The sequence below is a fragment of the Aplidium turbinatum genome, chromosome 14 (assembly GCF_918807975.1).
Source record: "Aplidium turbinatum chromosome 14, kaAplTurb1.1, whole genome shotgun sequence".
Lineage (NCBI taxonomy): Eukaryota > Metazoa > Chordata > Ascidiacea > Aplousobranchia > Polyclinidae > Aplidium > Aplidium turbinatum.
Window position 1 is genome coordinate 11,730,520 of NC_137485.1, and position 25,173 is coordinate 11,755,692.

The window sequence follows — 25,173 nt, forward strand, 5'->3', positions numbered from 1 at the left end:
CGAAAAAAATATAAGTGTAGATTCTAAATGAAATGATAACACGTTTAGGCTACCTACTTTAGTTGTTAACTCAAATATTTTTGAAATAAGATTTATCAATGCGAGGTCCTTTCGTTTAGTGGTCCCGTGCAGTAGGCTATAGGGCTGTGCCGGCGGTAGTTAGGCCCATGGGCTAAGGCCCTGTAGTAAATTCAATTTTTTTCTTAAAATAAATAACTTAATTGTAATAATTAATTAAACTACCATTTTCATATTATCTTAATTGTAACACTCAGGCAAAAAAGTACTTTTAGTACAAAATGTACGACTAAAATGAGCGATGGTTCGATCAAAACGTTCAAAAACTGTGCTTCACTGCTACGATTTCAGTTCTTGAAAGTGGTTTGTTTTCAACGTCACGCTTCATTGGTTGGCTGCGGGAAAGGTCTCTCAGGAAAAATCCTGACGTATGGCAACCCTGTCTTAATATCTATCATTGGAAAACTCTGCAGGTAACCTGTCGTGAATTTGAAGAGATTCCATTTGTAACCACTGTGTCTTGTAGACGATTATTGGTATAGTTTTTAACAATTGTTAAGTATAGAAATAAAGTGTTAGCCGCAACGATAGTAGGAGTAGGCTAGTCTATAGATCAGAGGATAAATGCACAGCATTAAAGCTCATTACCAAGATGGTATACGGTAGTTACTTAGTTATCCTAATAAATCTTTCTTTTTTGAACAAAGTGCCTGCACATATAAGAGCACAGGAAACATGATGATAGGCTTAACCCTTCCTAACTCTGGCAACACCTGATTGTAACCATGGCAACAAGTGGGTAAAAATAGCCACTTCATACATTTTAATCTTATTAATAACAACTTAGTAGGCTATATACTTTAATTGATTGATAGGACCTGCCTTCTATATTGCATTGTCACATTAATTGCTTTCAACTGATGCTTGGATTTGCCAATATTAGGCATGGACAGAATTAGAAAATTTGTAGGAAGTGTTGTTGAAACTGTTTCTCAATCTGTTGGATTTGCATCATCTACAAAGAAGTCCAGATTACTTCATACTAAAGGTAATTGTTACCGTACATTTTAATGCCATATATAATTTTTACAGTTGCCATTCTTACCATACATAATTGCCAGTGTTTCTGAGGTTATGATTTCTAGTCACCTGAAAATGTAGCAGCCTTTTTCTTTCACCAACTTGTCAACAGCAAAGAAAATTTGCTTTCAATAGCCTTGTAACTTGTTGCTTTGTGTGGCAACTTGGAAAAGATTTTTTAGTCAACCTTGAGTCAAATTTGAAGTACGGTAGCTTATTTGATGAAAGAGCTATTTTGCTGCTTCCTTTTTTTGCACTGCACTTTTAATTTTACGTTATGTCACAAGCACCAACATTAAATCATTACTAGTTTATTTTGTGATTTCTAAATGAAAATTCTTGTTATGCCATTTCAATTGTGAACAATAAAGTTTTAAAATTGTTAAGTTTTTCTATTGTGTTGAAAGTCAAGAATATTATTTAAAATTTTTATCTTATTACCTGCCGTTTCATGTACTTTTGCTAAATAAAGGCGATAAAATAACAACAAATGTTTGTATGTATATTTTTCAGCACGTTCTTTGATGTATCCCTTATCTGATGTAAAAAGATTTGCAGTTCCTGATGAGAAAGTTAGTTGGTCCATTGATTTTAAAGAATATGCCCCTGTCGAATACACTGCCCCATCTGTACTAAAAGGACCTGTCTGGGCTGATCCTGACTTCAAACACAGGTATTGCACAGTGCAAGTGGTTCATAAAAGTTATCAACACATTTAGGTCTAATCTGAAGTGATGAGTTCTTTATGCAAAGAATGTTCAAGTTCTTTGTTTTTAATTTTTTGAATGCTTGAATTTGACGGAATGGCCCGTTTCGGCTAGTCCGATTCGGCTAGTTCCCTATTCGGCTACAGTTTTAAATTGTCTTGAATTAGTGTAAAAATAACGAATTTTGTTGTGTGGGTTCTTTCAAAATAAGTGTTTTACATCAAAACAACATTTTTTTCATGATTAACAATAGAGGTTAATGCGATAAAGTCTCAGCGAAAACGTGTCAACGAAAAAAAGACAGTTGCCAAATAGCGTTTGACATAAAAGATGAAATTGTATTTTGTATTTTATTCCACAATATCGTTTCTTTTGCATTCCGACAAAGAAAAATAAATTGAAATGAAATTCAGCGCAAAATGTTTGAACTATTAGATTGAAATGTTTGCTTACATAAAAGCGACATGTATCCTATGTCACCGTCTGTATGCAAACTTAGAATATATTAGAATCCTCAACTATTGCAAAATTCCAAATCCAACGACGCCTTCTGTTTATTTAGAGAATGTTGTATTTTATTCCACAATATCGTTTCTTTTATAGTTGAAATTATTGAAGCTTTAGATGAGTGGGGTTTAGACCTAACCACTGAGATCTTAAAACTAAAAAGCGAATCAAATTTATTTTTGAACTATTAATGTTTGCTCAGATAAAATTGACATGTATCCTGTGTCGCCGTCTGCATGCAAACTTAGAATATATTAGAATCCTCAACTATTACAAAATTCTAAATCCAACGACGCCTTCTGTTTATTTAGAGAATTTTGTATTTTATTCCACAATATCATTTCTTTTATAGTTGAAGTTATCGAAGCTTTACATGAGTGGGGTTTAGACTTAACCACTGAGATCTTAAATCATATTTATAACACCGGAAACATCCCTAGTGATATGGTACGTTCCATATTCATAATTTTACCAAAGAAAACCGGAGCAACAGAATGCTCACTCCACAGAACAATTAGCCTTGTGAATCATCTAACAAAGATCTTACTTTGAATCATGATGATGAGATTGAGACCAAAACTAAAATCGGAAATTTCAACAGCACAGTTTAGATTTGTTCCAGACAAAGGGACCACAAAAAGGAATTTTTACATTAAAAATGATAACAGAGAGATGTATGTCCGATTCTTCTGTTTATTTAGAGAATTTTGTATTTTATTCCACAATATCGTTTCTTTTGCATTCTTGTATTTTATCCAGTGTTTACCTTTGAGTGCCTTCCCAGACAACAAAATCTGTCATTTTTACATTGATTCAACGTCTGCAGACATTGAATCAATGTAAAAATGATGAATTTTGTTGTCTGGGTTCGTTCAAAATAAGTATTTTACATCAAAACAACATTTTTCATGATTAACAATAGAGGTTAATGAGATAAAGTCTCAGCGAAAACGTGTCAGAATAAACAGAAGGCATCGTTAAATTAATTATCGTAAGATTTTCAAAAAATTTCCGAACAGGAAACTAGCCGAAAAAGACTGTAGCCGAATAGGGAACTAGCCGAATAGTAGCAGACCCAAATTTGATGATTTTCTACTGATTTTAACTTCTTGTCCAGAAATTTAGTAAAGTTGTCAGTATGTCAACACCTTGTGAATTCGTGGAGATCATTTAACCCAACACCACTTCAGCTGGTTTAGATTTCTCAGTAATTTCTGATATGTTCAATACACTATATATAGATTAAGTGTAAGATTTTTATTCTTGGGCTGAGTTAACTACTTAAATGGCAGCTTGATCCTGGCAGTTTTGCTTACTTGCAGAGGCTTTAATACAAGCCCAGTAACTGAGATTGACAGAATGGAGTTTCCACTTGTTGAAGTATTGCTAATTAGGCTATAAATTATTTTATCCACTTCGCCACTGAATGGAGCTTTAAGTGCGTTGTTGCTCAAGCACACAACCTGAGAATAGAAGCAGCATTGTTTCTTGCCGTTTCTTTGTTCATCAAGCTGTACACTTAACCAACTGCGTTTTTTGGCCAGACAATTTTTAAGCTTTGAACAATGATACAGTTATGTTTACAAACTCTGCTAGCTGAATGAATGTATTTGCATGTTTGCCAGTATAGTACAGTACTGTAATTTTTTTTTTAATCTATTCCTACATAAAGCTTGCCCGATTCTATTTGAATTTAAGACCTTCTGATGATCTCCCTTTTAGGGTGAAACAGGCTGTAAACGTTTTTTGTGAATAGTAACTATATTTGATATAAGCTTACCCGACATATTTTTCCAATGTCAGTTCAGTAGCTTTGGGAACACATGATTGTGTTTATCATGCAATTTCTGTTAGGCTATTTCTCGTTGTTTACTTGTTTTATGCTTTTTCTTAATACATTGGTTTTCATGTGTCACATGGAAAACTGTTTGTATATTTTTTAGTGAATCATCTCCACAGCCTAAATTCAACACCATTGATGGCCCAGTCAACAGAAAAAGCTTTGTGGGAACATACATTGTAAGAATTTCCTATTTTTATTTGTATATATATGGAAGATTTAGGCTGGTAACTTCAGCACTTGTAAAGCATATCATCATCATTAAGTTCCTTCCTCTCGTCGAGGGTTGGAGGCAATGAGACGCCAAGTTTCTCTGTTGTAAGATTTTTCTACTGCAGTTTTGTAGTTAAGTCCTGACCAGTCTTCAATATCATTAGTCCAAATTCTTGGTGGTCTGCCCCTATTTCGTTTGCCGTTCATTTTTCCTTCTAGTAGTTGTCTTTGAATAGAATTATTGCGAATCATGTGGCCAAAATATTTCAATTTTCTTGATTTAATTGTTTGTAAAGCATATAATGGCTTACTTTGTACGGAATGGCCCGTTTCGGTGAGTCCGATTTGGTGAGTCCAATCCCTATTCAGTGATTTTTTAATTTTTTTTTTAATTATCGGGTACCGTAGCCTAATTATCATTGCCGTTTTAGGGTTAGGGGTTAGGAACTTACCGAATCAGACTCACCGAATAGTAGCAGACCCTTCAGGATATTGAAGATTCGGTATTTGCTGACGATTATTTATCAAAACAAAATATTTAAAACAAGATTTTGTTCCACACAAAATTCCTTTTTATCTTGAATTCATTTTGGTTTATTCCTAACAAAGTGTCTCAGTGAAGGTTTTCACGTTGAATTCTCATTCATGAAATGAACATTTGTTCTTTCAACTGGAAGTTCATCCCGCCTAACAGCTATACGGAAAGTTTAAAATGTAAAAGAATAGTTGATTGATGGTGATATGGTGCATTTCAATGCAGTACGATTCAAAACCTTAAAAAGTAAAAGTCTTTACCTTTTACAAAGCAGGGTCTGCTACTATTCGGTGAGTCCGATTCGGTTAGGAATAAACCAAAATGAATTCAAGATAAAAAGGAATTTTGTGTGGAACAAAATCTTGATTTAAATATTTTGTTTTGATAAATAATCGTCAGCAAATACCGAATCTTCAATATCCTGAAGCATACTGCGATGCCACTTCGAATTTTACGTCCCTTGTTATATTTTGAGATTCTTGTGAGTTTAAATTAAAAAAATAAATTTTGAAGCGGATACCTAAGCAGCGTCTATCCTTATTTGTAAAGCATCCTTAGCTCAGCATTGTTGCATTATTAGATTGACAACCAAATACCATTGAATCCATTCGGTCGAACTGGCATCTCCGGCCGTGGTCTCCTAGGAAAGTGGGGGCCGAATCATGCTGCCGATCCCATTGTGACGAGGTGCGTATTTGCAAACGTTGCAAGCGTCTGGACTATGAAGGAGTTCAGCAAATAGTAATAATGCTTCTTTTGATATAACGCTTTACCCATCGCAGAATGCGTTGCTCTTCACCCCTTTACAAAGCAGACAGTGTCAATGCAGCCGTATAGAGGCGCAACTGAGTACATTATTACCCGAATCCATTACGTTGCTCAGTGCCAAGCAGGAATTAGATTCAGTACCATTAAAAAAAAGTCTTTGGTATGACCCGACAAGGTATCAAACCCATGCGTACCGATTCAGAGGCAGACGCACTAAGCCACCGAGCCGAGCCAATTCCCTCTTTTTTACATTGAATCATCGTCCGTAGACAATGAATCAATGTAAAAAAGACTGATTTATTAGTTGGGAATGTATAATCCAGGGGTGTCCAACTGTCCAAACTACTGCCCGCAGGCCAACTGCAACCCGCAGTCCTGATTTTATTGGCCCGCGAAAGATTTTGAAAATATAATTGAATATGGGCCGCACAAGAAGCTTGAACTCAATTCTGTTGTACTGCTCATTTTCAACACTAGCATGGAAACAGTGCTTCGCAACTGTTCCCGAGCTACAAAACAAAATTAAGCAAAGAAAAACTTTTACCGCGAGTCACCAGAAATGGCAGCACCCAAGAAACGAAAATTACCAAGTCAGTGTAGAAAATTTCAAACATGGTGGGAAAACGATTATTTTTTTAAAGCCATGTAATCTCGCCAAACACATGTGGAAAAAACGCTAACTACAAAGCATATTTTTAGTTGGAGCGTGGTCTGTTTGAGCAAAGTAATGGTCTGATTAAGTGATGAAAATGCCACAGAAACATCGATTTAGATTCGGAACCAGCAAAATGTGGTCCGATTAAGCGAGTAGTCCGATTAAACTGGGCCAATTAAGCGGGGTTGATTGCATAACTGAATACGTTTCGTGACTGCCTTTCCTACAATTTGCAGTTTTAAAGCGAAGACCGAATTTTAAGGACAAAAATGAGTGAAAAATGTAATGCGGTCCGCCAAAACTTACGAATAGCAAAACGCGGCCCGTGACTGAAAAACTTTGGGCACTCCTGCTGTTATAATCCATTTAGTTCCGTCAATAGTACGAACTACGATGCTTTGCAACCACTGTAACAAGTAACATGTTCAACATTCACGTTTTAACGTGGCAATTGTTGATTCAAACTGCACAGTGCACAATGTGAGTTCAACTTTGTGCAGCATAAAAAGCACAACAAAAGAAACGATATATATTTATAGAAAAACTGCATGCACCGAGCTTGTTTTTGTTTGTTCGCTGATGTGTTGTGGCGACTTGTTTTGCCTGAAAACTTTTTTTTTACATTGGCTGCGCAGATGGAAAAGAGGAAAAAATGAAAAAGTTATGAAAAATGCTGCCAGCGGTAAACCAATATTGCAGTTTGTTGCCATTCAGAGAAAGGATACAAAAGAGTGGGCAATACCTGGGGTAAGAAATTCTGTTTGAAGTTGAAGTCTTTTCATATACTTTTTATTTAGCTCGCATGCAATGTGGACCCCAGCAAGCAATATCCGTCATTTTAACATTGACTCAACGTAAAAATGACGGAGTTTGCTTGCTGGGTCGTTCTTTCTTTGAATATTCTTTATTGACTTTGACAGGGCATGGTCGACGCCAATGAAAACGTATCACTGACTTTGAAAAGGGAATTTGGAGAAGAAGCTTTGAATTCGCTAGACAACACAGAAGACATTAAAAAAGAAATCAAAACACAAATTTCAAAACTTTTCTCTGCTGGAAAACTGGTAGGTTACTTTATCAGTAAATGTACGCTTTGTTTATTTAATTGAAAATGCCACGATTTTTTGGATCATGCTATATTGCCGTCCGCGCATAATGCCAACACGTTACGATTGAGCCATTTTTGTTGGAGAAGATACATTAAAGAAAACCGATCGCACATGGATAGAGTTTAGCTTCTCAATCGGACCACACTGGCACCAAACCAAATTGGTCTGATTAAACGAGTAGCCTACAGAATCGGTGAATTGTTGGTTCGATAACCTCTCAGGTCATTTAAAGCAGTGGTTCTCAATCTTTCAACACCGGGGACCTGCAAAATTAAAAAAAAAATGTTCGCGGACCGGCGACAAAAAAATCGTAGCAAACAGAAATTTGTAATTTTTTGTTTACCAATATATCGTTGCGTGCCATAGTGCAAGATTATAGTATATTATAGGGCCATGTATTGAAGACAAAAATTGCAACAAAACTGCAACCAAATCAACTCAAATAACAAACTGTCGATCCCTTTATATGCAAAATTAATTGTAGTGGAAAATTGATTGTTGTTACGCTACCAGTATGCGAGGTAAATAAGACGATAAAGATGTTTCTAATACACGTAGTTCTGCATCACCATCACCATCCAACCGATTTCTTCGCTTTGTTTTAATTAAACCTAGAGATGACAAATATTTATCGTATAAGTAACTGATTGAAACAAACACCTTCAATTTGATTGTTTTAAAAGTTAGGCACGAATGTTCCTGTCCAAGAGATCTGGAATTGTGACAATTTTTTTTTCTTCTTCAAATTAGACTGTAAAGTAGAATCACAATATATTTCGATCAGATTTTTTCATGGGGATTAAAGTCGTATGTGTCAACATCGATGAATGGATCGTTGATCCCAAATCGTGGTTTCCATGTGGACGATCTTCATGATCTTCAAAACCATTGTCGAAGTTGTTAGCCAACTCTTTCAAGGTGTTGACCTTCAATCCTTAAAAACTAATTTTACTTTTCCCCAACTGCATCTTCAATTCACCAGCATTTTTACCAGCTTATAGCTTATGTCTAAAAAAATGTCTTCACCTCATTCCGAAACACGGTTTTCCCCACCACTTTCCTTAAAAAACAAGATTTTTTACAAAATTAAAAAAGTAAGATTCTTTGCCTACCGGCAGTTGAGAACCATTTATCTAAATTCTAAAGATCTTTCAAAAGCAGTATGGGGTCTTATTTCTATTTTTGCTGGGCGATCGATCAGCAAACCAATACAACGCAGCATTCTGTTCGGCTGACGCTCTGCTTTGTAAAGCGCTAAGAGCAACGCATATGTGCGATGGAAACAGCTCTGTATGCAATTCTATTGTATATATATTCTATTTGAATACCGTAAGGTTAATTGAAGATGACCCAGCTGATGACCACCACATGGCCGAGTGGTGAGAGCCATGGTTCGGCACTCGAAAGGGCGCCGGTTCGACACCGCTCAAGAACTTGTGACTGTGTCTTTGGCAAGACTCTTAAATGCATGTCTGAAGGTGGACATGAAGATTGGCTTTCTTGCCTTTCCGTCCAATTTATAGAAATCTTCAACAACCAGGCGTAAGCCTAGATACGACAAAAAATGAACAGGTTGGAATCGATTTCTTGGCTGGCTCAGGTTGAACTGACTTGCGTGAAAATAAATTTCTTTGCATCATGTATCATTATCATGCAATGAAACGTAATTCCTGATAAGCGTTTGACTGTAGCGTTCTTGTCTTAGATTTTTGAAGGGTACGTCGACGACCCGCGGAATACAGACAATGCCTGGATGGAAACAGTTGCCATGAACTTTCACGACGAAACAGGTCAGTGTGAAAAAATACATCCAGTTAAAGGTTGTGCTGCTGTAGCGCATGTTGGCCACGAGATTTTCTTAAAATAGCGCGAAATTTTCAAACTCACACATGGTTATAAATTAACAAACGTTTAGATGTTTCTGTGATTCGCGAAGCAAGTGTAAACAAACTGCACACTTCCACTTTGAAAATTTTATTCTACCGCCTTCGCGAATAAGCACCTACGAGTACATCATAGTCTGAAAGTCTTTTCAAATATTTGATCACTCATCAATCATGCATGAAGCAATGCAAACGTAATCGGTTGCGTTGTTGAAAAACTCGCTGATCAATACAGTTTGTCGATGTTGCGCCTTTTTATATGCGATAGTGCAATCAATGTATTGATGGACTGCCTTCAGGTACAAAGTCTTCAGTGCGTTCCAAACGTCACTATTTTATCAAACGTGTAAAATTTTATTATTTAACATTTGCTTAACCCTCCTGTGAGGAATTAAACCAGGGGTCTGGAACCTGTGGCTCTTTTGAAGACGGCATCTGGCTCGCAAAAAAAAACAATCTTCTAAAGTGCAAACCGCAAAAGTTTTATCTTAACTTTTCATTACAATTTAGAGCTGAAAATGCGCTCAGAATGCACCTTGGAAATTACGTGTAATTTTTTTTGTGGGAGAGACCCCCCAGGCCCCAACCCCCCTGCTGTTTTTATCCTCTTGCTAAGACGCGTTCCCACTTTCAAAACTTCACCAGTGCCACCACGTGTTAATTGTATTAAGTGTTAAAGCATTACAGTATTACCTATGGCTCTCACGGAAATGTATTTCCAAAAATGTAGCTTTAATGGCTCTTTTACTCAAAAAGGTTCCCGACCACTGAATTAAACCATAGACCCTTGTTCTTGTTTATTTTGTGGTTACGAAGCAAGTTGCTTCCCGCGCTTGCATCATTAGTCCAAACTTTATTTTGTTTAGGTGAAAGTGTCGGAGCGTTACCTCTTCACGCCGGCGATGACGCCGGGGCGGTGTGCTGGTTGGACTTGGACAGGTCCTTAAAACTTTACGCCAGTCACTCGTCCATGCTAAACAAAGTGGCTGAGCATCATAAGGCGCATTGGTAGTACAGTAGCAGAACCTGATCAATTTGCACACCTTGATTGACGGCTTCAAGTGAATGAATCCGTTTTTTCCTCCACCTGCTTGCATTTCAATGGTGTACTAGTTACCATTACGGTGTGTTCAGTTAGCAGTGCAGACACCATCTACCGTACTTTAACCCTTAACTATCACACTGGTTAAAAACCGATGTGGTAGAGTAGTTGTTTTATTTTTTGTATTTGTCGCTCTTTTAATATTCAGAAGAAAAGCTTTATTTGCCTCATATCAAGCCGTTATCTTTAGATGAATTAAAAAATTATATAATATAGCCAACAAATTGACAAAAATAGTGGTGAAATGCCAGGGGTTGGGTGTAGGTTTACTGCTGTAGCATCGCAGCATTTCATCAGGAGCATCCAGCTACACCTATCGTAGCACTACAGACTTCTAGGTTTTTTTGTAATAAAATCTTTTAACGGTTAATCAGTTATCATTGCTAAAAAACGACGTGTAAGGTTGTCCTCTAGTTAGCCGGCTTATGAACCAATTCATTTTGTACTTTCAACGCGTTACGAAGAGAAACGCTGAGTGCACTTTTTCTGATGCTACTAAAGCGCTTGAACAAATTTAATTCATAACAGCCCTGGCATTACCTTGGTGCTCAAACATACAGGAGATAATTTACCTTCAAATATTCCTTCTCTATCGATCAATTGACCGATAAATCGTTGTAGGTGTGACTCCATTCCGGTAGCTGTGAGGTTCAATAATGTTTAAGCTGTTTAATATTTAACTTCAACAAAGAGTTTTTAACATGGATCAACTATTTCTTTGTGCGCATGTTAATAGAGGTATTAACTAGCTTCACAATGAAGTTATGAAATATTTTGTGTTTGTTTTGTTGAAGTGTAACAGCGCCAACCTTGATCAACAGGATTGAAATCTTCTTTCTGTGGGTTCATTTGCCTTGCCCTGCCGCCATGTTTTAAGGAAATTCTGCAATAGGTTATATCTACTTTTAATAAACTGGAATGTTCTAAAGATGCCATTGCTGTTGTGAAATTGATAGATTAAATATGCTGTCGAAATTTTATGCAAACAATGCTAAAAATATTATTTTTCTAAAAATAAACAACATTATTAGAATTTGAAACCTACGCTCCCACCATCCTCATTAAGTTCCTTCCTCTCGTGGAGGATTGGAGGCGATGAGACGCCAAGTTTCTCTGTTGAGAGATTTTTCTACTGCAGTTTTGTAATTAAGTCCTGACCAGTCTTCAGTATCATTAGTCCAAATTCTTGGTGGTCTGCCCCTATTTCGATTGCCGTTCATTTTCTTTCTAGTAGTTGTCTCTGCATAGAATTATTGCCAATCATGTGGCCAAAATATTTCAATTTTCTAGATTTAATTGTTTGTAGAGTTTCCATGTTGGTTTGTATTCTAGATAGTTTGTGATTTCGCTGTGAAATCTTTGTTTGTGATTTCGCTTTGTTTGTGAAATCAGGCTTCCACCACATACCTTTAAACTGCGCAAATCGTGTTTGAAGTTTATTTGTAGCTGTTTCCAATGTAAGCTAATTAACAAATCTTCCAAAAAAATTGAGGTGGCAAAATAGTTTTCAAAATTCCAGACAATGTCCATATTGAATCTACAGTTGTTACTCAGATTTAGTTTGTTTAAATTTCTAAAAAAAAAACAGGTGTTGCCAGGGGTTCCTATTAAAACTTTGAAAAAAGTACGTTATGAAACGATCCTATATTGTTTTTGCATGAATAATTATATCGTTACAACACGTAATTTAGAGCAAGTATGTGAACTTAATCCCTGTTTTAGCTTTCTCTTTCTCCACTGCTGTTATTATGTTGAAAAGTTTGTTATTGTTTTTTCTTAAATCTGCTGTATCGCCTTTATCCTTCACGTGAGTTTCTGGAACATTTGAGGACGGTTGTGGCTATTCTGCGGGCAAGGATTTTTTGTTGCTGAATAGATGCAGAACAGGCTCGTACGTTAGCCAAGACCTTTCTGGATTATATCGACAACATAACCGATCACGATAAACCGCAACATCTACAAAATAAATGGGTGGCTGCATACAGCGCGCTATATCAAACACATTAGAATAATGTTTGTATTAAATTTATTTATAGTTATTGATAGAGATGCCATGATCTCCAGCGTCAACTGAACTGATAAATTGTGTTTTTCCAGCCCGGTTGCCCACTAAGCACTCAGAAATAGAGATTAGTTAGTGGCAACCTTGAAATTACGTGTTGTCTGCAGGTACAATGGTACATGCATTGAGCGGTTTTATAATTTGCTGTATGCTGTAAATTAAATAGATCATTATTTCTCTGGAACTGTTTTTATGATGTAATTTTTTCACCATCATCATGTGCTGTCTCCGAGCCGATGGCTTAGGACGTTTTTATTAAATTAATAATTTGAAATACAAATTTTTGTTGCATTGCTGAAAAGTTTAATAGGGATTTAATTTGCATTTTGACTAAATTTGCTATTTAAAAGTCACAAAAATTTGCTACCCGTCCCAGACATCAAAATCCGTCATTGATTCAACGTCTGCAGACATGGGATCAATGCAAAAATGGTTGATTTTGCTGTCTGGTTTTTCACCGTTTTATGATTTTCGATAAACCCTATGTGGATTGCTTTTATAAGTTAACTATTTATTGGTGTTTCGTATTTTCTACATTTTTCCACGGCTTCGACTGCATTCCTCAAATTGCATATGTTGAATGTACTTGAGTTCTGTGCTTTAACTTGTTCTTGTTCCATTGTTTAAAGCAGGGGTCGGCAACCTACGGCCGCGGGCCGGATCCGGCCCGCCAAGCAAAATTATCCGGCCCGCAGCATTTTTGCAAATTGTAGTTGGCGGGCCAAAACGAACATCCCATTATTTTATGCTGCCATTTGGTTTTACATAACAGAATTAAGATTACTAAATGTTATGTAAAACTTTCGCAATTTTTACTTTTCCATATTTATCCGTAACGCTCACTTGTAATCACGTAGCCTGTGTACTTATGCCGCAACAATGCTTAGTTAGGGCATTGTCGCCATTTTGAATTTCCTTGATATTCTTTCTCTGCGAACTGCATTTTAGAGAGAGCGACGTTGCAGGCCTGACAGATAGTTTGATAGATTTGAAGTTTTAAGAATTAGTTTGTTTGAAGGTTGATAATTTAGAAATATGTGTAGCTTAGGAAGCAGGAATTGGCCTTTTTAGTGACAGCCGGTCCAGACTTTTAAATTACTTTATTTTTTAGAGTTATAATTTACTCCCAGTTCCATTTTTCCGTTTTTTTTCAACAAGTGATTCTTGTCTTTGAAGAATTTGCTGCTTGTTAGAATCCACCAAGCATAGGAAATTATCACAAAGCGCCTTTGTACCCGCGACCTATCGATCACGGGTCGCTTTGTTATAGTAAACTAGGTTTGGGGCAAGGTACTTGGCAGTTTCACCTTGAAGTCCGGTTATATTAGCCTATTTACTGCATGCTAGTTGCAGGCTACATGAGTTGCGTTAGTAATAGTCAATTAACCGTATATTTAACGGCAAGTTGAGAACACAACTTACTGATGACCACTTGCAAGATGTTATGATTCTTGCCTCATCCAACCTATCACCTGACCTTCAGAAACTTTCTAGCAGGAAACAACATCAAATATCACATTAATGTTGTGCTGTCAATAAATAAAGTACTTGGTGTTTTTCGTTACCAATTGTTACTAATTTTCTTTATATTAATCTATATAAGCCTATAGTAGCTAAATATGGAGATACTCTGATAAGAACGCCAATTTTAACAATATTATGAAAAGTAAAGAAAACGGAAGTGCAAATGGAAAACTTGTACGGCCCGTTGACATCTGCGTAGTTTTGTTTTGGCCCGCGACTGAAGAAAGGTTGCCGACCCCTGGTTTAAAGTCTTGCTGCATTGAGAAGATGAAGCAAATTTTCATAGAATTTCTGATTTCCACTTGTCATGGTCTAAACCAGTTATAAAACAAAACGATATTTCAAGCAGTTGGTACTTTATTGTGTTACAAGTCACGTTCATCTGTAATAAGCCCTGAGATTGTATTTGAGAGCAAATGCTGTTTGGATTTCTCTGCAACTGTTTTATGATGCTTGTTATTCAACTAGTACAGTGATGTTGCCGTCTTTTCACGTCGTTTTATGATTTGCTTGATATATCCCCGCGGTGTTCAACTGTTCATATTTAGGACTGAATTCATCAAGCGTGTTTGTTAGATTGGTTCAAGATCTAACCATAAACCAAAAAAATCAGTTTTTTGGCATTAATGTAGAGCGCCTAGTTTTCATTGACTATGACACCAGGCAGTGGCTAACGGACGGATGCCCTGATATGTAACGTCAATATAAGAAAAGAAGTACGTCAGCTGATGTTACTTCATCATTGGTTATGAAAAGCTAGTAGTACAAAAAAATCAATTTTCAACAAGTAACTAATGCGAAAAAGTTATTTTGCTTGTTTTTTGTCAAACGTAACACTAATAATAATTAATAATACAACCGATGGACATAAAATTATACCCAACAATGCGTACTTGTTACCAGTGTGCAAGATACTTGCCAGTGATACTTTCCTTGCTCTTCAAACATATATGTTTTGTGACGTTATGTCCTATGCATCCATTCCCATGTGATGGAGCTAACACATTTGTGCTTACCACCCCTGTCTTGGTATTGGTCAAGCTTCATTTGAATTTGCAGCTTTTAGAATTGAAAGGTTTTTTGAATTTTTGTAGAAAGTCAATGGTAGCGTTTTATACTGTAGCTGCGTACATGTAACGATGGAGGATGTGATTTTAGGTTCACCAGTGCTGATAGTTCAGCTCGAAGAACTTTTTCATAATTTAAGAAAATGTTGATTATTGTTAAAACTGAAATATACTTGTGTGAATGTGTGTGAGCTTTTAAGATGACGTCATATTTTAACTGTATTTTCAACTTCAGTTTCAATTTTGTTTAGTTTAGCTGCAGCCGAAAATGGAACAAGCGTCTTTCAATCGAAATGTCATACTCATTACTCAGGGCCGTTGAGTTGGGCCCGGTACCAATCAGATCTTCTGGTCTCAAAGCAGGACACTTTTATAAAAGCGCACTATATTCAAAGCATAAGCGGTGGTTAAGTTCCCGGACTTCTTGGAAAGGTTCCGGGCCCCTAAAATTATCCCGGGTCCAAAAGTACCCCCTGCCCCCCTGTCAATGCTTCTGATCATACTATTTACTATTATTGTGTAAAAGTTTTAACTACTATGCTAAAATAAAAGCGAAACTCATTCAACTATATTATGCTAAACATAACTTTAATTGTGTTCAAACTACAAACTGTTGGCTATAACCGCGTGAAAGATTGTAACTTAGCATATCTAAAAGAAAGTTTGCTGTGGTAGGTTAGTTTTTTAGTGTTGAATTCACCCCATTTTAGGTTATATGTAGTTTTCGACCACTTTTAAACTAAGTTTTGGCACACAAATGTAACCTATATTTTGTTTTAACACTGTGGACGTTCATTCCCATTTGAGTAAGTAATCTTCTTGTATCTGTCATCCTCATATGAAAACCCAACGTGTCATATGCTTTGCAACAAGTTAGGCGTAGCCTACTGCACTTTTTTGATGGTACGGTAAGCTACTTGTGCAGTGCCAGTATCTGCGCATGCGCATCCCATGTTGGTTTAATTCAAACCCAGTCAGCAAATCAATCCTTTATGGTTCAACCTCTGCATACGTTAAATCAATGTAAAAAGATGGATTTCCTGCTGGGAACTGGCGAATGCTGATAAGGACAAAATATGATTCCAACTTAAACTGGAAATAGCCTACACCGTAAAGTGTCCTTATACGGAAAATTTTGAGCCCAAGGGACAGAAATGTGGTGTCACTGTAAGCAAAGTGTTCTTATACACGAAGTCACTATAGGTGAAGTCATTTCTATGTAAAACACATGGTTTGCAAACGGGACTTTGCAACAGGTGTCACTATAGGCGAATTCTACTGTATATTAACTTCTAAGTAGCCAATATCATAACGCTATGTCTTTGTTCAACCTTTTTATTTTTTGTCTTCTCGGCATAAACTTTGTCAATCTACCCGTCTATAACCTTTCCAAGAGCGTAGTTGTAAGTTTTGTAGGATCGCTGGCTCAGTGGGGAGTAGTCTTATAAACAAAAATAATGCATTGCAGGTTCACATAAATGTTAAAATTGCGCCACAGAACATTTCAAAGAATAAAAAATATTGTAAAAGAATTGTAACTTAGTTAGGCTACATAGTCTAAGTAAGGTAACGCGGTTGCTAAACGATGGCATGCCCGTTTGACGAGTAGCTTAATATCTTTAATCAACTAGAGTTTAGCAGGAATAAGCCTGGTGGACAGTGGTGGAACAATTTTTAAAAATGACGATTGAAGGAAAGGTATGGCGTTCGAACCCCAGGCCATCCCATTCAACTCTGTTAAAAGCTATGGGGTAATCTTACGTTATAGCTTCATTTTCAAAAAAATAAACAGTTGATGTTTGCTAGGTAGGCTACATGTTTAAAATCACAATTACCGTAGCTTAATAACAAAAGTGGGCCTACAGGTCTTTACTCCAAGTGATCTTAAATCTATTTCTAATCCAGCAATCAAAGGGTTTTCAACGAATGTAAATTTTATTGATCGAGATGGTACAAAATACGAAGATAGCCTATTAAGTTATAGGCCCACATAATGAGCGCCCGAAATCCGAATTAAAAAAGTCGATGGAGTACATTCGTTCGGCAGAGGGCAAACGATAGCAAAGAGGTTGAAAAGCTCTGATACAGCCAGTGTTATCTGATCAATGTCCTCCATGGAGCATACATTGTTGTGGTGCTAAAAAGTAGGTTTATCGCTTGTCAGACCTGTGTGTTTGTATTGTAGAGTTTTTTTACCTTTTTAGGCTACTTTTTGAGTAGATAAGTTAAGCAATTTTGATACACAGCCGTAAGATTTTGTAACCTAAGTTAAAACCAAAGTTTTATTCGTTATGTAAAGTCAATTCTAAATTTTTTTACTGTGCAGCTGCTGGCGTTTGAGTTAAACAAAATAAAGTAATCATTGTAGCTTATTCTGCAACTTTATATGTAAATTTAACACAGGCATATGCGATTATAAGTCAAGAATACTGTCCAGTTGATTGAAAAAAGCTCTTTCTTGGTAAGTTATTTCTGAAGTAAAAGTTTTTGTTAAATTGCTCTCTGAGTTGCTTTGGCGACGGGAAAGATACAGCTTTGCTTGTGTGTTGGACTTTTTACAGATATCGCGTGTGTGGAGTTCGGAATCAGAGTGTGAAGTTTCTGAAGCTAGCGCTTCGGATTGTTTCAGTAACTCACTAGTGTTAAATACCTCCATGGATTGGTTAATCTCATGATCCGAAAAAGGAAAGTCCTCTAAAAATTGTTGGTCAAGAGAGTTTGGAGTTGCGAGAGGCAATTTTTGTGGCATGGCAAGTGGCGTAGTTGAAGGTTTTTCTGCTGTTAAATTTGTTCGAGAGCCACCGACTTTTTCTCTCAATGCCTTTCGCACCTCAGTATGAGTCAACGATCTCTGTGATGTTGCATTTGAGTGCACATCGGGAATTTTCCCAACGTGGGGAACCTTGCTTTCACTACGCTGCATTATTGTGTTATTGTGAACGTTTGCTGTAGGATAAGGAATTGAGGTATCTGGTGTTTCAAGGTAAGTCATGTAATCAATACCATCTTCATCTGAACCAGTATTAGCCAACCATTCGAGTAGACTTTTGTTCTTCTCTGGATTTGGCATCTTCATCACTGTTGTTGATGGTTCCGAAAGACCTTCCACTTTGTTTTTTGGGGCTGGGGCTTTGTTATTTTCAAATGGATACACTCGTTTCGAACCACGTGTTCTGTCGCTTTGTTCTGTTGGACACAAATCATTTCTTGCGGTATCAGTTGAAACATAACGAGGACGGGAAACTTTACAAAGTGGTTTGTTGATCAAATTTTCTTCATTGCTCCACCTTCTTGGAATAACACTTTTCGAAGAAAGTCTTGTTTCATCGGCTCTAGTTTCATGGAGCCTTTTATCCTGCAAACACAGAAAAAATATTAAGTAAAACATGAGGTTGCTTAGACTGGAAAGAACCAAAAATGAACATATGTTACAGACATGTAGGTGTAGCCTAATTTAAACAACTGTCTCTGGTAACAAATCATATTTTAGAATAGCGAAGTATGTTTTAGTAAAATTCACAATCGGAAACTTCACACCTCGGATAAGAGCCTGCATGGTTAGTTCTACTTCTAAACCTTTAGACTTAGACATAACCTATGCGGAAAACTAAGAGGATAAAGTTCAAAAGATTTTTTAACAACTTACACAATTAATCAATAACCTGCAAACTTGTTTCATCAATACAATAGTAACAATAGGCAACTTTACCGTTTGACTATCAAGTTGAGCTTTGATAACTTGAGCAGCACGCAATGTTTGTTGAGCGGTTTCCTTCCATTCTCTGGCTTGCCGTTCAACTTCATTGATCCTTCTCTCTGCACGGTCTAGTTGTTGTCGCAGGTCATCAATGATTTTGTGCAAGTCATTGCTTCCAAGTGGATTCTAGTGTAAAAACAATTGTATGAGAAGACAAAAGTTATGTAATATTTATATACGTATTACATCACAAAATCAAAAAATATTTAAGACAAGCAATTTTTTCTTATCTTTTAGATTTGAAAGAAATCTGTTTAGACACGTGGTATTTCTTGAACTTTTACTGTAATATTTGCTCAAAAGCAAAGTGGTGTCTAATGAATGCAATAAACTTGGAAACCTGCAAAGGTATCTCAAACAAAGACGTTTTAAGGAAAGACAGCTCAATTAGTGTCACCCCGATAGGTTAGTTGGTTAGCGCGTGGCTTCGTAAACGAAGAAGTTTCAAGATCAAGCGGCGCTAAGTCGACTCTTGGGGTGTGCGCTTGAGCAACGCATTCTAAGGACTGCTCTTCATTCAGCCAGGATAATTATGTAAATACAGATGGATGGACTCTGAACACGAAAGGGACCCTGTGCGACTCAGCAGATGGAAGCGGAGAAATTATACTAAAACAAAGATCAACATTGCGCATTTCAGAAATTGAGGATCTTTAACGAGTAAAAAGAAGTGAAGTTATTTCGATGTATTGCAGCATCAAAAAAATTTTGTGCCTTGCGTTGCCACTATTTACCTGAATCGGATAAGTTTTTGATAATAATTTTTTAATCTCGCAAGAGCCGCCGCTTATCTAACAAATCGTGTGCTGTTAAGCTTACCACAAGCAGACATGAACCGCGTAACTTAAACACAGCGAGAAAGCAGAGCCTGGTAAATTCACGAGAACAATGTTGAAGCACTTTAAAACAATTGATTTTCGGATTTCGTGCACGCCAACATTTTTTTTCCTTTTCTCAATGTATCGTTGAGAGAAGAAAATCATATTTTTTATTCGCGAAGACTTTGATAACCGGATCAAAACAAAGCAATTAATGTTGAGACGCTTTAGCAGATTTTTGTGGCCCTGAGCAACCCACTTAGCTTGTGCAATTAATTTCAGTTTTGCAATAGCAACTGACAAGGCATTCATTACTGTTTAGTGTTTACACATGGATGCAAGAGTGTTGGTGTTGCTTAACTTTTAGTCTATTCGTTTAAATTTTCATGTATTGAACAATTTGTGTGACAAAACAACTAATTACATGCAAAACTGAAAACTTGTGATCACAGAGTTGCAGTTGATTGCTGTGAATTAAACAAAATTGCAGAAAGCGCAAAAATTAGACACCAAAAAAGAGACCACGAAGGTTGAAATGTAGTTTTTCCTTTTTTTCAACAACAACAAATTTTGATCTGATAAGATCATCATCAGAGATTAGATATTTTATCGACATTATCTGAATCTCTAATGGTGATAATTCGTCAATTTTGCATCATTTGTCACACAAGCTCCTCCATTTCGTTATATAACACTTTGCGGTTTAAAAAGTGACAACTTGAGCAAAAAGTGAAAGGTGATGGCGCAATACTGTTTGTTGTGTATTTACTTCGTTGCCACTTCTAGCAACGTTGAAACACAGCAAAAAATCCAAGTTTTCACGGCTGGATACTGCATTAGATGTTTTAGGGCAAAAGCAAGATCAAAACAATGCCATGCCTTCAGTTGCCTTCCAGCAATAACGTGCACGTAATTATCGCGTCATAATTATGATTTCCAGCTCCTTGCTTTAAAAAGAAAAACAGAAAGTGCTCCGCTGACTGATGTCGCTTAAAACTCAAACGGCGCGCCTTATGATGCGATCAAAGTGACGGATGTTTCAGTGACAATTATTTTTTGTAGTCATTTAGAATTAGACGAACTGTCAAAATGCTTGTAATGCTAAATTGCTGCCAATCAATCCATAAAAAAATATGTAATTGTAAGCTACCAACCTGTAACACAACTTTACCAGCCGCAACAACCCAGACAGCAAATCAGTCGTTTTTTACATTGATTTAACGTCTGCAGAGGTTGAATCAATGTAAAAAAACGACAGATTTGCTGTCTGGAAAAATAGTGATTTGTCAAACTGCCATCAAAACAAACGCGATGTTCAAAAATTACAGTTGCTGCAAATTTTCAAAAACAACAACCACCTGTGGGGTACTTTTGAAAAAACAAACACTTATGAGAAAAATTTATTTTAAAGGTATAAGGAGTTTTATCAATGAGTTGCTTTGTGATTAGTTCAAATGTTCAATGACTCAGGTTGCAAACACTGGAGGACGGCCTACCTCCTGGCGAGCGTGGTTAATTAAATTTAAAAGTAAACAAGTTACAAACCCTTGAAATTAAAACCTATCGCTTCTGTGACACCAACAAATGAACAAAATGCAATAATTCAAATTGCACTCCATTTTTTCGACAAGAATAAACTCAGTCCTTTTTGACATTGATTCAATGTCTGCTGACGTGAAAAATTTAAAAAAGAAATGATTGAGAAAATTCACGTACCTGGCCATCGTCGTCGTCAGTTGAAGAGGATTGTTGCAAGCCTTGCGATTTTTCTAATATGGGATATCGGCTGATTTTGAAGCCTTCCGGAGGCAAAGGTTGCTTTTCTACAATGATGTGGGCGAGGTTCTTTGATCCCTCCTTGATTTCTCCTTGCAGTGAGTTTTCAGAAGATGGCAAGTGCTGTGTAGTTATTATCAGAGGAGAGGTATCGGTTTGCAATGTTGAAAGAGGCACGCTAGAGACAGATACTGCAGACGCAGAGGCGTATCTTTTTCTGAAGGCTTTTTCCAAGGACGATACACTTGACTTTGGAGTTTTTTTTGAACTTGTTTCTCCAATACTTGTTCTAGTCACAGTAATCCTGTTTAAATCAGCTGGATTTACATCTGTCAATAAAGATTGACTGAAATTTTCGCCTGAAGTTGTGCACGAGGTTTCTATATTCATTTTGTTAGATTCACGACGGGCTTTCCAATTTGCGCTTTTTTGAGTTGCTTTCCCATAAAGCTTTTCTTTTGTGGTATGGGAAATAAATGTGGGATTTTTACTGCTTATTTTGCTGTTCTCCTGAGCCATTATTTTGTCGTGTTCTTCAGACAAATGCGATATAGCAGAGAAATCAATAGCAGATGATGAATAGAATGAAGGAGAATCTAGTTTGGATTGACCGTTCGCATCTGTGGAAGATTTACAAGGGTTTTCAGAGAAGTTTTCCGTCAAAGTTTCATCATAATAATCGCTTTTTGGCCAAGTAGAGCATTTTAGAAACGGCCGTCTATGCTTCTTCGTCGTGTTTACAAGGGTCAGATTTGGTTCTTTGCTGATAAACGCTTCCTTATTTTTCAAAGATAAATCTCCTGACGGAATTGCAGAAATAGGTTTTCCTTTGCACTGGAGAATTGTATTTGAAACGCGATGGCGCATGTCTTCACCTGACAAACTAGACTTTTGCACTGTATTTTCTAATGAAAGAACTTCTTCAAATGGAAAATCTTGACAGTCAACATGCTTTACACTGGCAAGAATGAGGTTTCTTTCTTCCTCTTCTGTATCGCACAATTTCTCGTCTCTTGTCTGGTCGCTGAAAAAAAGATCGGCAGAGTTCGAAACGTAGTCAGAGTTAGTTGCCACATTTTCACTTGAGATCGGCAATGCTTCAGAAATTGGTGGAGCTTGTTTATGTGATGCGTTTGAAACCGCAAAAGCTGTTTTAACTATTTTCTTAGGCAGTGATTTCCTTTTGTTGCTTTCAATTAGACTATTGTTAGTCAACTGTCTTCTGCACAAGAAAGCATTGTCTTCTGAAATTCGTTCTGGCGAGAAATTAAAATTAGTTTCCAAACCGCCGTTCACAGTTATTTTTGAAAAAAAGTTTTTGCCATGAGCCGGGAACGTACAAGGCTCAGTAACCAACATGATAAAGTCACTTAGTTCAAATACTATCAACAAAGTTTTCAAAATGTCTACGCTTGAAAGCACAATAATTCTTATGATTTGCTGCACAAGAACAAAACACAAATTGCTGTAAAAACCTAAGTTAGCAAGTCGTTACAAACTACTTAATTTATTACTCTACACCTTTCCTTTCACTACAAACAATTAAAAACTGCTGCACTCTTATTCAGCGTTTAAAAACGTGTTGCGGTATATTTGTTGTTAAAACTGCTAATATCTCTTAAAACTGCTTTGACTATCTTTGCAACAATAAAATAATAGACTATTGGCCTACACTTGTGTAACCAAATATACACCACTCGCCTTTTTCGTGTCCACTTTTTTATTTTTGCTACAGTTATTTATATCATGCAATTCAGTTTAAAAAGTAAAAATAGTTTCAATTTGACGAAAGAACTTGCAAAACATCTTCACTCTGTGACGTATCACTACAAGAAGCAGCCAAACAGAGTTTCCAGTGAGATACCTGTTGAAAAGGTTTCTATCTTATTTTCAAATTGAAACAAGTTATTGACTTTCTTATACTTCAAAAGCACACGCTTTCTTTGCTAAAAGTCGGCTAGATCTCACAAAGTCACAGCTTGCTCTTGTCAATGCCCTTCATCAAAACTATTAAATAGTTTCACTGAGGCTAAGTCAAAATGCTATATAAACGACAAGGACTGGGAAATTTTTGAATCTTTCGGTATTTTTCCGCACGTGGGAAAATCCGTGTTTACACTTCAAAAATAACTGGTCCTGGTGTAACTTATATGATTAAGACCGTGTGTAAGAGTAGCGACGAATAACAACTCAAATGATGAAATTTCTTATTATTCATCAAATGAAGAAAACATACCTTTTCCCTATGTTTACAAAAATAATGCGGTGAAGTGCAAAATTCTTCATAACGCCAAAGTGTTTTCTAAAAAATCTGTGAAAAAATTGGCATAATTTGTATTTCCAAAGCTTGTGCATTGGTTGTGAGTGAGCAGCGCAAAAATGCTTTTTGTAGTTCTAATTAAAATTAAAATTTCTTAGCAAACTGCCAAAATATTTCTAAAAGCAAAAACTGCATTAAAATACTGCGTCATTTTTATTTTCCAGAAAATTGGCGGGATTCGATTTGAAAATTTGAAATATTTTTAACTTTTGTTATTAAGTTTTATGAACATTATTCGTTTTGCCTGAAGGAAGTCGAGCTATTGCCTGGAGGCAGGTGAATCTTTCACGTCATGAAATCGTCACAGGTAGACGACTGCTTAGTCAGTTTGGCAACTAGCCTGCTTTGTGCAATGTTGGTTAATGTTTTGATGCAAAGTTCGATAGAACAAAATCCCATAGCCAATTTTTTATTCATATGAAAATATCATTTAACGTCAATGAACCACTTTATGGTGATTAATTTGGTAAAACATCATGACAAAAACTAAGATGAAGGTTAATTTTGCTTACTCTGTAGCTAAAACCGTATTTTGTTTAGCCTAATTTCCGCTTATCAGATATGCTATTTGAAGTTTTTTTTTTTTAAACATTGGCTTCAGATTAAATGATATACTAATCCTAGCTACATTTTTTTATCGTGTGAAATTTGAACTTCAGAGAAGCGTTTTTAAAAGAAAATGACACAAAAACAGAAATTGGGTTACCTAAATTGGATAGGCAAACACTTAAAAATTTTATGACTTGATAACAATGCCTGATAACTTAATCGTCTTGAATTGTAGCAAGCATGTTATTAAACCATGCTGTTAAATCTCGTTACAAAACATTTTTGAAATGTTTTAACCTGAAAACAGTAGGTTAAAGTTTAAAAAAGCCATTAACTTGTTTAAAAATACGGCGCAAGATCAGCTGTACTTTGAATCTTACAGTACTTTATATGTTTAGAGATTTTCGTATCTTTTGTTTTTGTTTCAAGCAAAACCAAAGTTTCTACATACGTTATGCATTAGTAGGTTAAAACAAGTTATAGAAATCAGATGTGTTTAGGCCTATCTATAGGCTATGCGCTCAGCCAATAAATCCATTTGCTAACCGTTAACTAAATTCGTTTGGTTTTCGGCTCAGAAATTTTTTTACCTTAATTTCGTTTGGGGAACGTTCAAATATTACGTAACGCCTTCGAAGGGGAGGGGGGTTTATGCAAAGCGTTACGTTAGCGTCACATCGGGGGGGAGGGGGTTCAAGCAAAACGTTACGTAACGCTTTCGAGTACGGAATGGTAGTTTTTTGTGCTGAATTCGTAGTGAAAAAGCGTTACATGGGGGAGGGGGGGATTGAAAAAAGTGTTACGTTGGCGTTACATGGGGGAGGGGGGGGGGGTCAAAAATTCGGAAAAAAAGCGTTACGTAATATTTGAACGTTCCCTTGGA

At 36.5% G+C, this 25,173-nt stretch overlaps 3 protein-coding genes across 3 annotated transcripts in view; 2 read left to right on the forward strand and 1 right to left on the reverse strand.

The window, feature by feature from the left end:
* Positions 1-25,173, forward strand: part of LOC145783507 (E3 ubiquitin-protein ligase RNF14-like) — a 311,490-nt gene that overhangs the window by 48,813 nt on the left and 237,504 nt on the right. The window lies entirely within an intron of this gene.
* On the forward strand, positions 963-16,334 carry LOC145783673 (ADP-ribose pyrophosphatase-like). The gene is made up of 8 exons (XM_082595561.1): positions 963-1,066; positions 1,612-1,771; positions 4,256-4,331; positions 5,481-5,587; positions 6,959-7,070; positions 7,244-7,387; positions 9,138-9,222; positions 10,182-16,334. The coding sequence occupies exons 1-8, from the start codon at positions 964-966 to the stop codon at positions 10,325-10,327; spliced, it is 933 nt and encodes a 310-aa protein (XP_082451687.1). The 5' UTR covers position 963; the 3' UTR covers positions 10,328-16,334.
* Positions 16,638-22,846, reverse strand: LOC145783300 (uncharacterized). Its single transcript, XM_082595140.1, has 3 exons — positions 21,362-22,846; positions 18,780-18,953; positions 16,638-18,425 (listed from the first exon to the last, which is right to left on the reverse strand). The coding sequence occupies exons 1-3, from the start codon at positions 22,778-22,780 to the stop codon at positions 17,484-17,486; spliced, it is 2,535 nt and encodes an 844-aa protein (XP_082451266.1). The 5' UTR covers positions 22,781-22,846; the 3' UTR covers positions 16,638-17,483.

What these genes read in the sequence shown, in the direction of transcription:
- LOC145783673 (XM_082595561.1), top strand. Translation starts at nt 964, where the DNA reads ATGGACAGAATTAGAAAATTTGTAGGAAGTGTTGTTGAAACTGTTTCT. An exon ending in CAGATTACTTCATACTAAAG is followed by an intron (nt 1,067 to 1,611) that starts GTAATTGTTACC and finishes TATATTTTTCAG; the next exon opens with CACGTTCTTTGATGTATCCC. An exon ending in GCTTTGTGGGAACATACATT is followed by an intron (nt 4,332 to 5,480) that starts GTAAGAATTTCC and finishes TTGCATTATTAG; the next exon opens with ATTGACAACCAAATACCATT.
- LOC145783300 (XM_082595140.1), bottom strand. Translation starts at nt 22,780, where the DNA reads ATGTTGGTTACTGAGCCTTGTACGTTCCCGGCTCATGGCAAAAACTTT. An exon ending in CTGACGACGACGATGGCCAG is followed by an intron (nt 18,954 to 21,361) that starts GTACGTGAATTT and finishes TTTTTACACTAG; the next exon opens with AATCCACTTGGAAGCAATGA. An exon ending in CTCAACTTGATAGTCAAACG is followed by an intron (nt 18,426 to 18,779) that starts GTAAAGTTGCCT and finishes CTGTGTTTGCAG; the next exon opens with GATAAAAGGCTCCATGAAAC.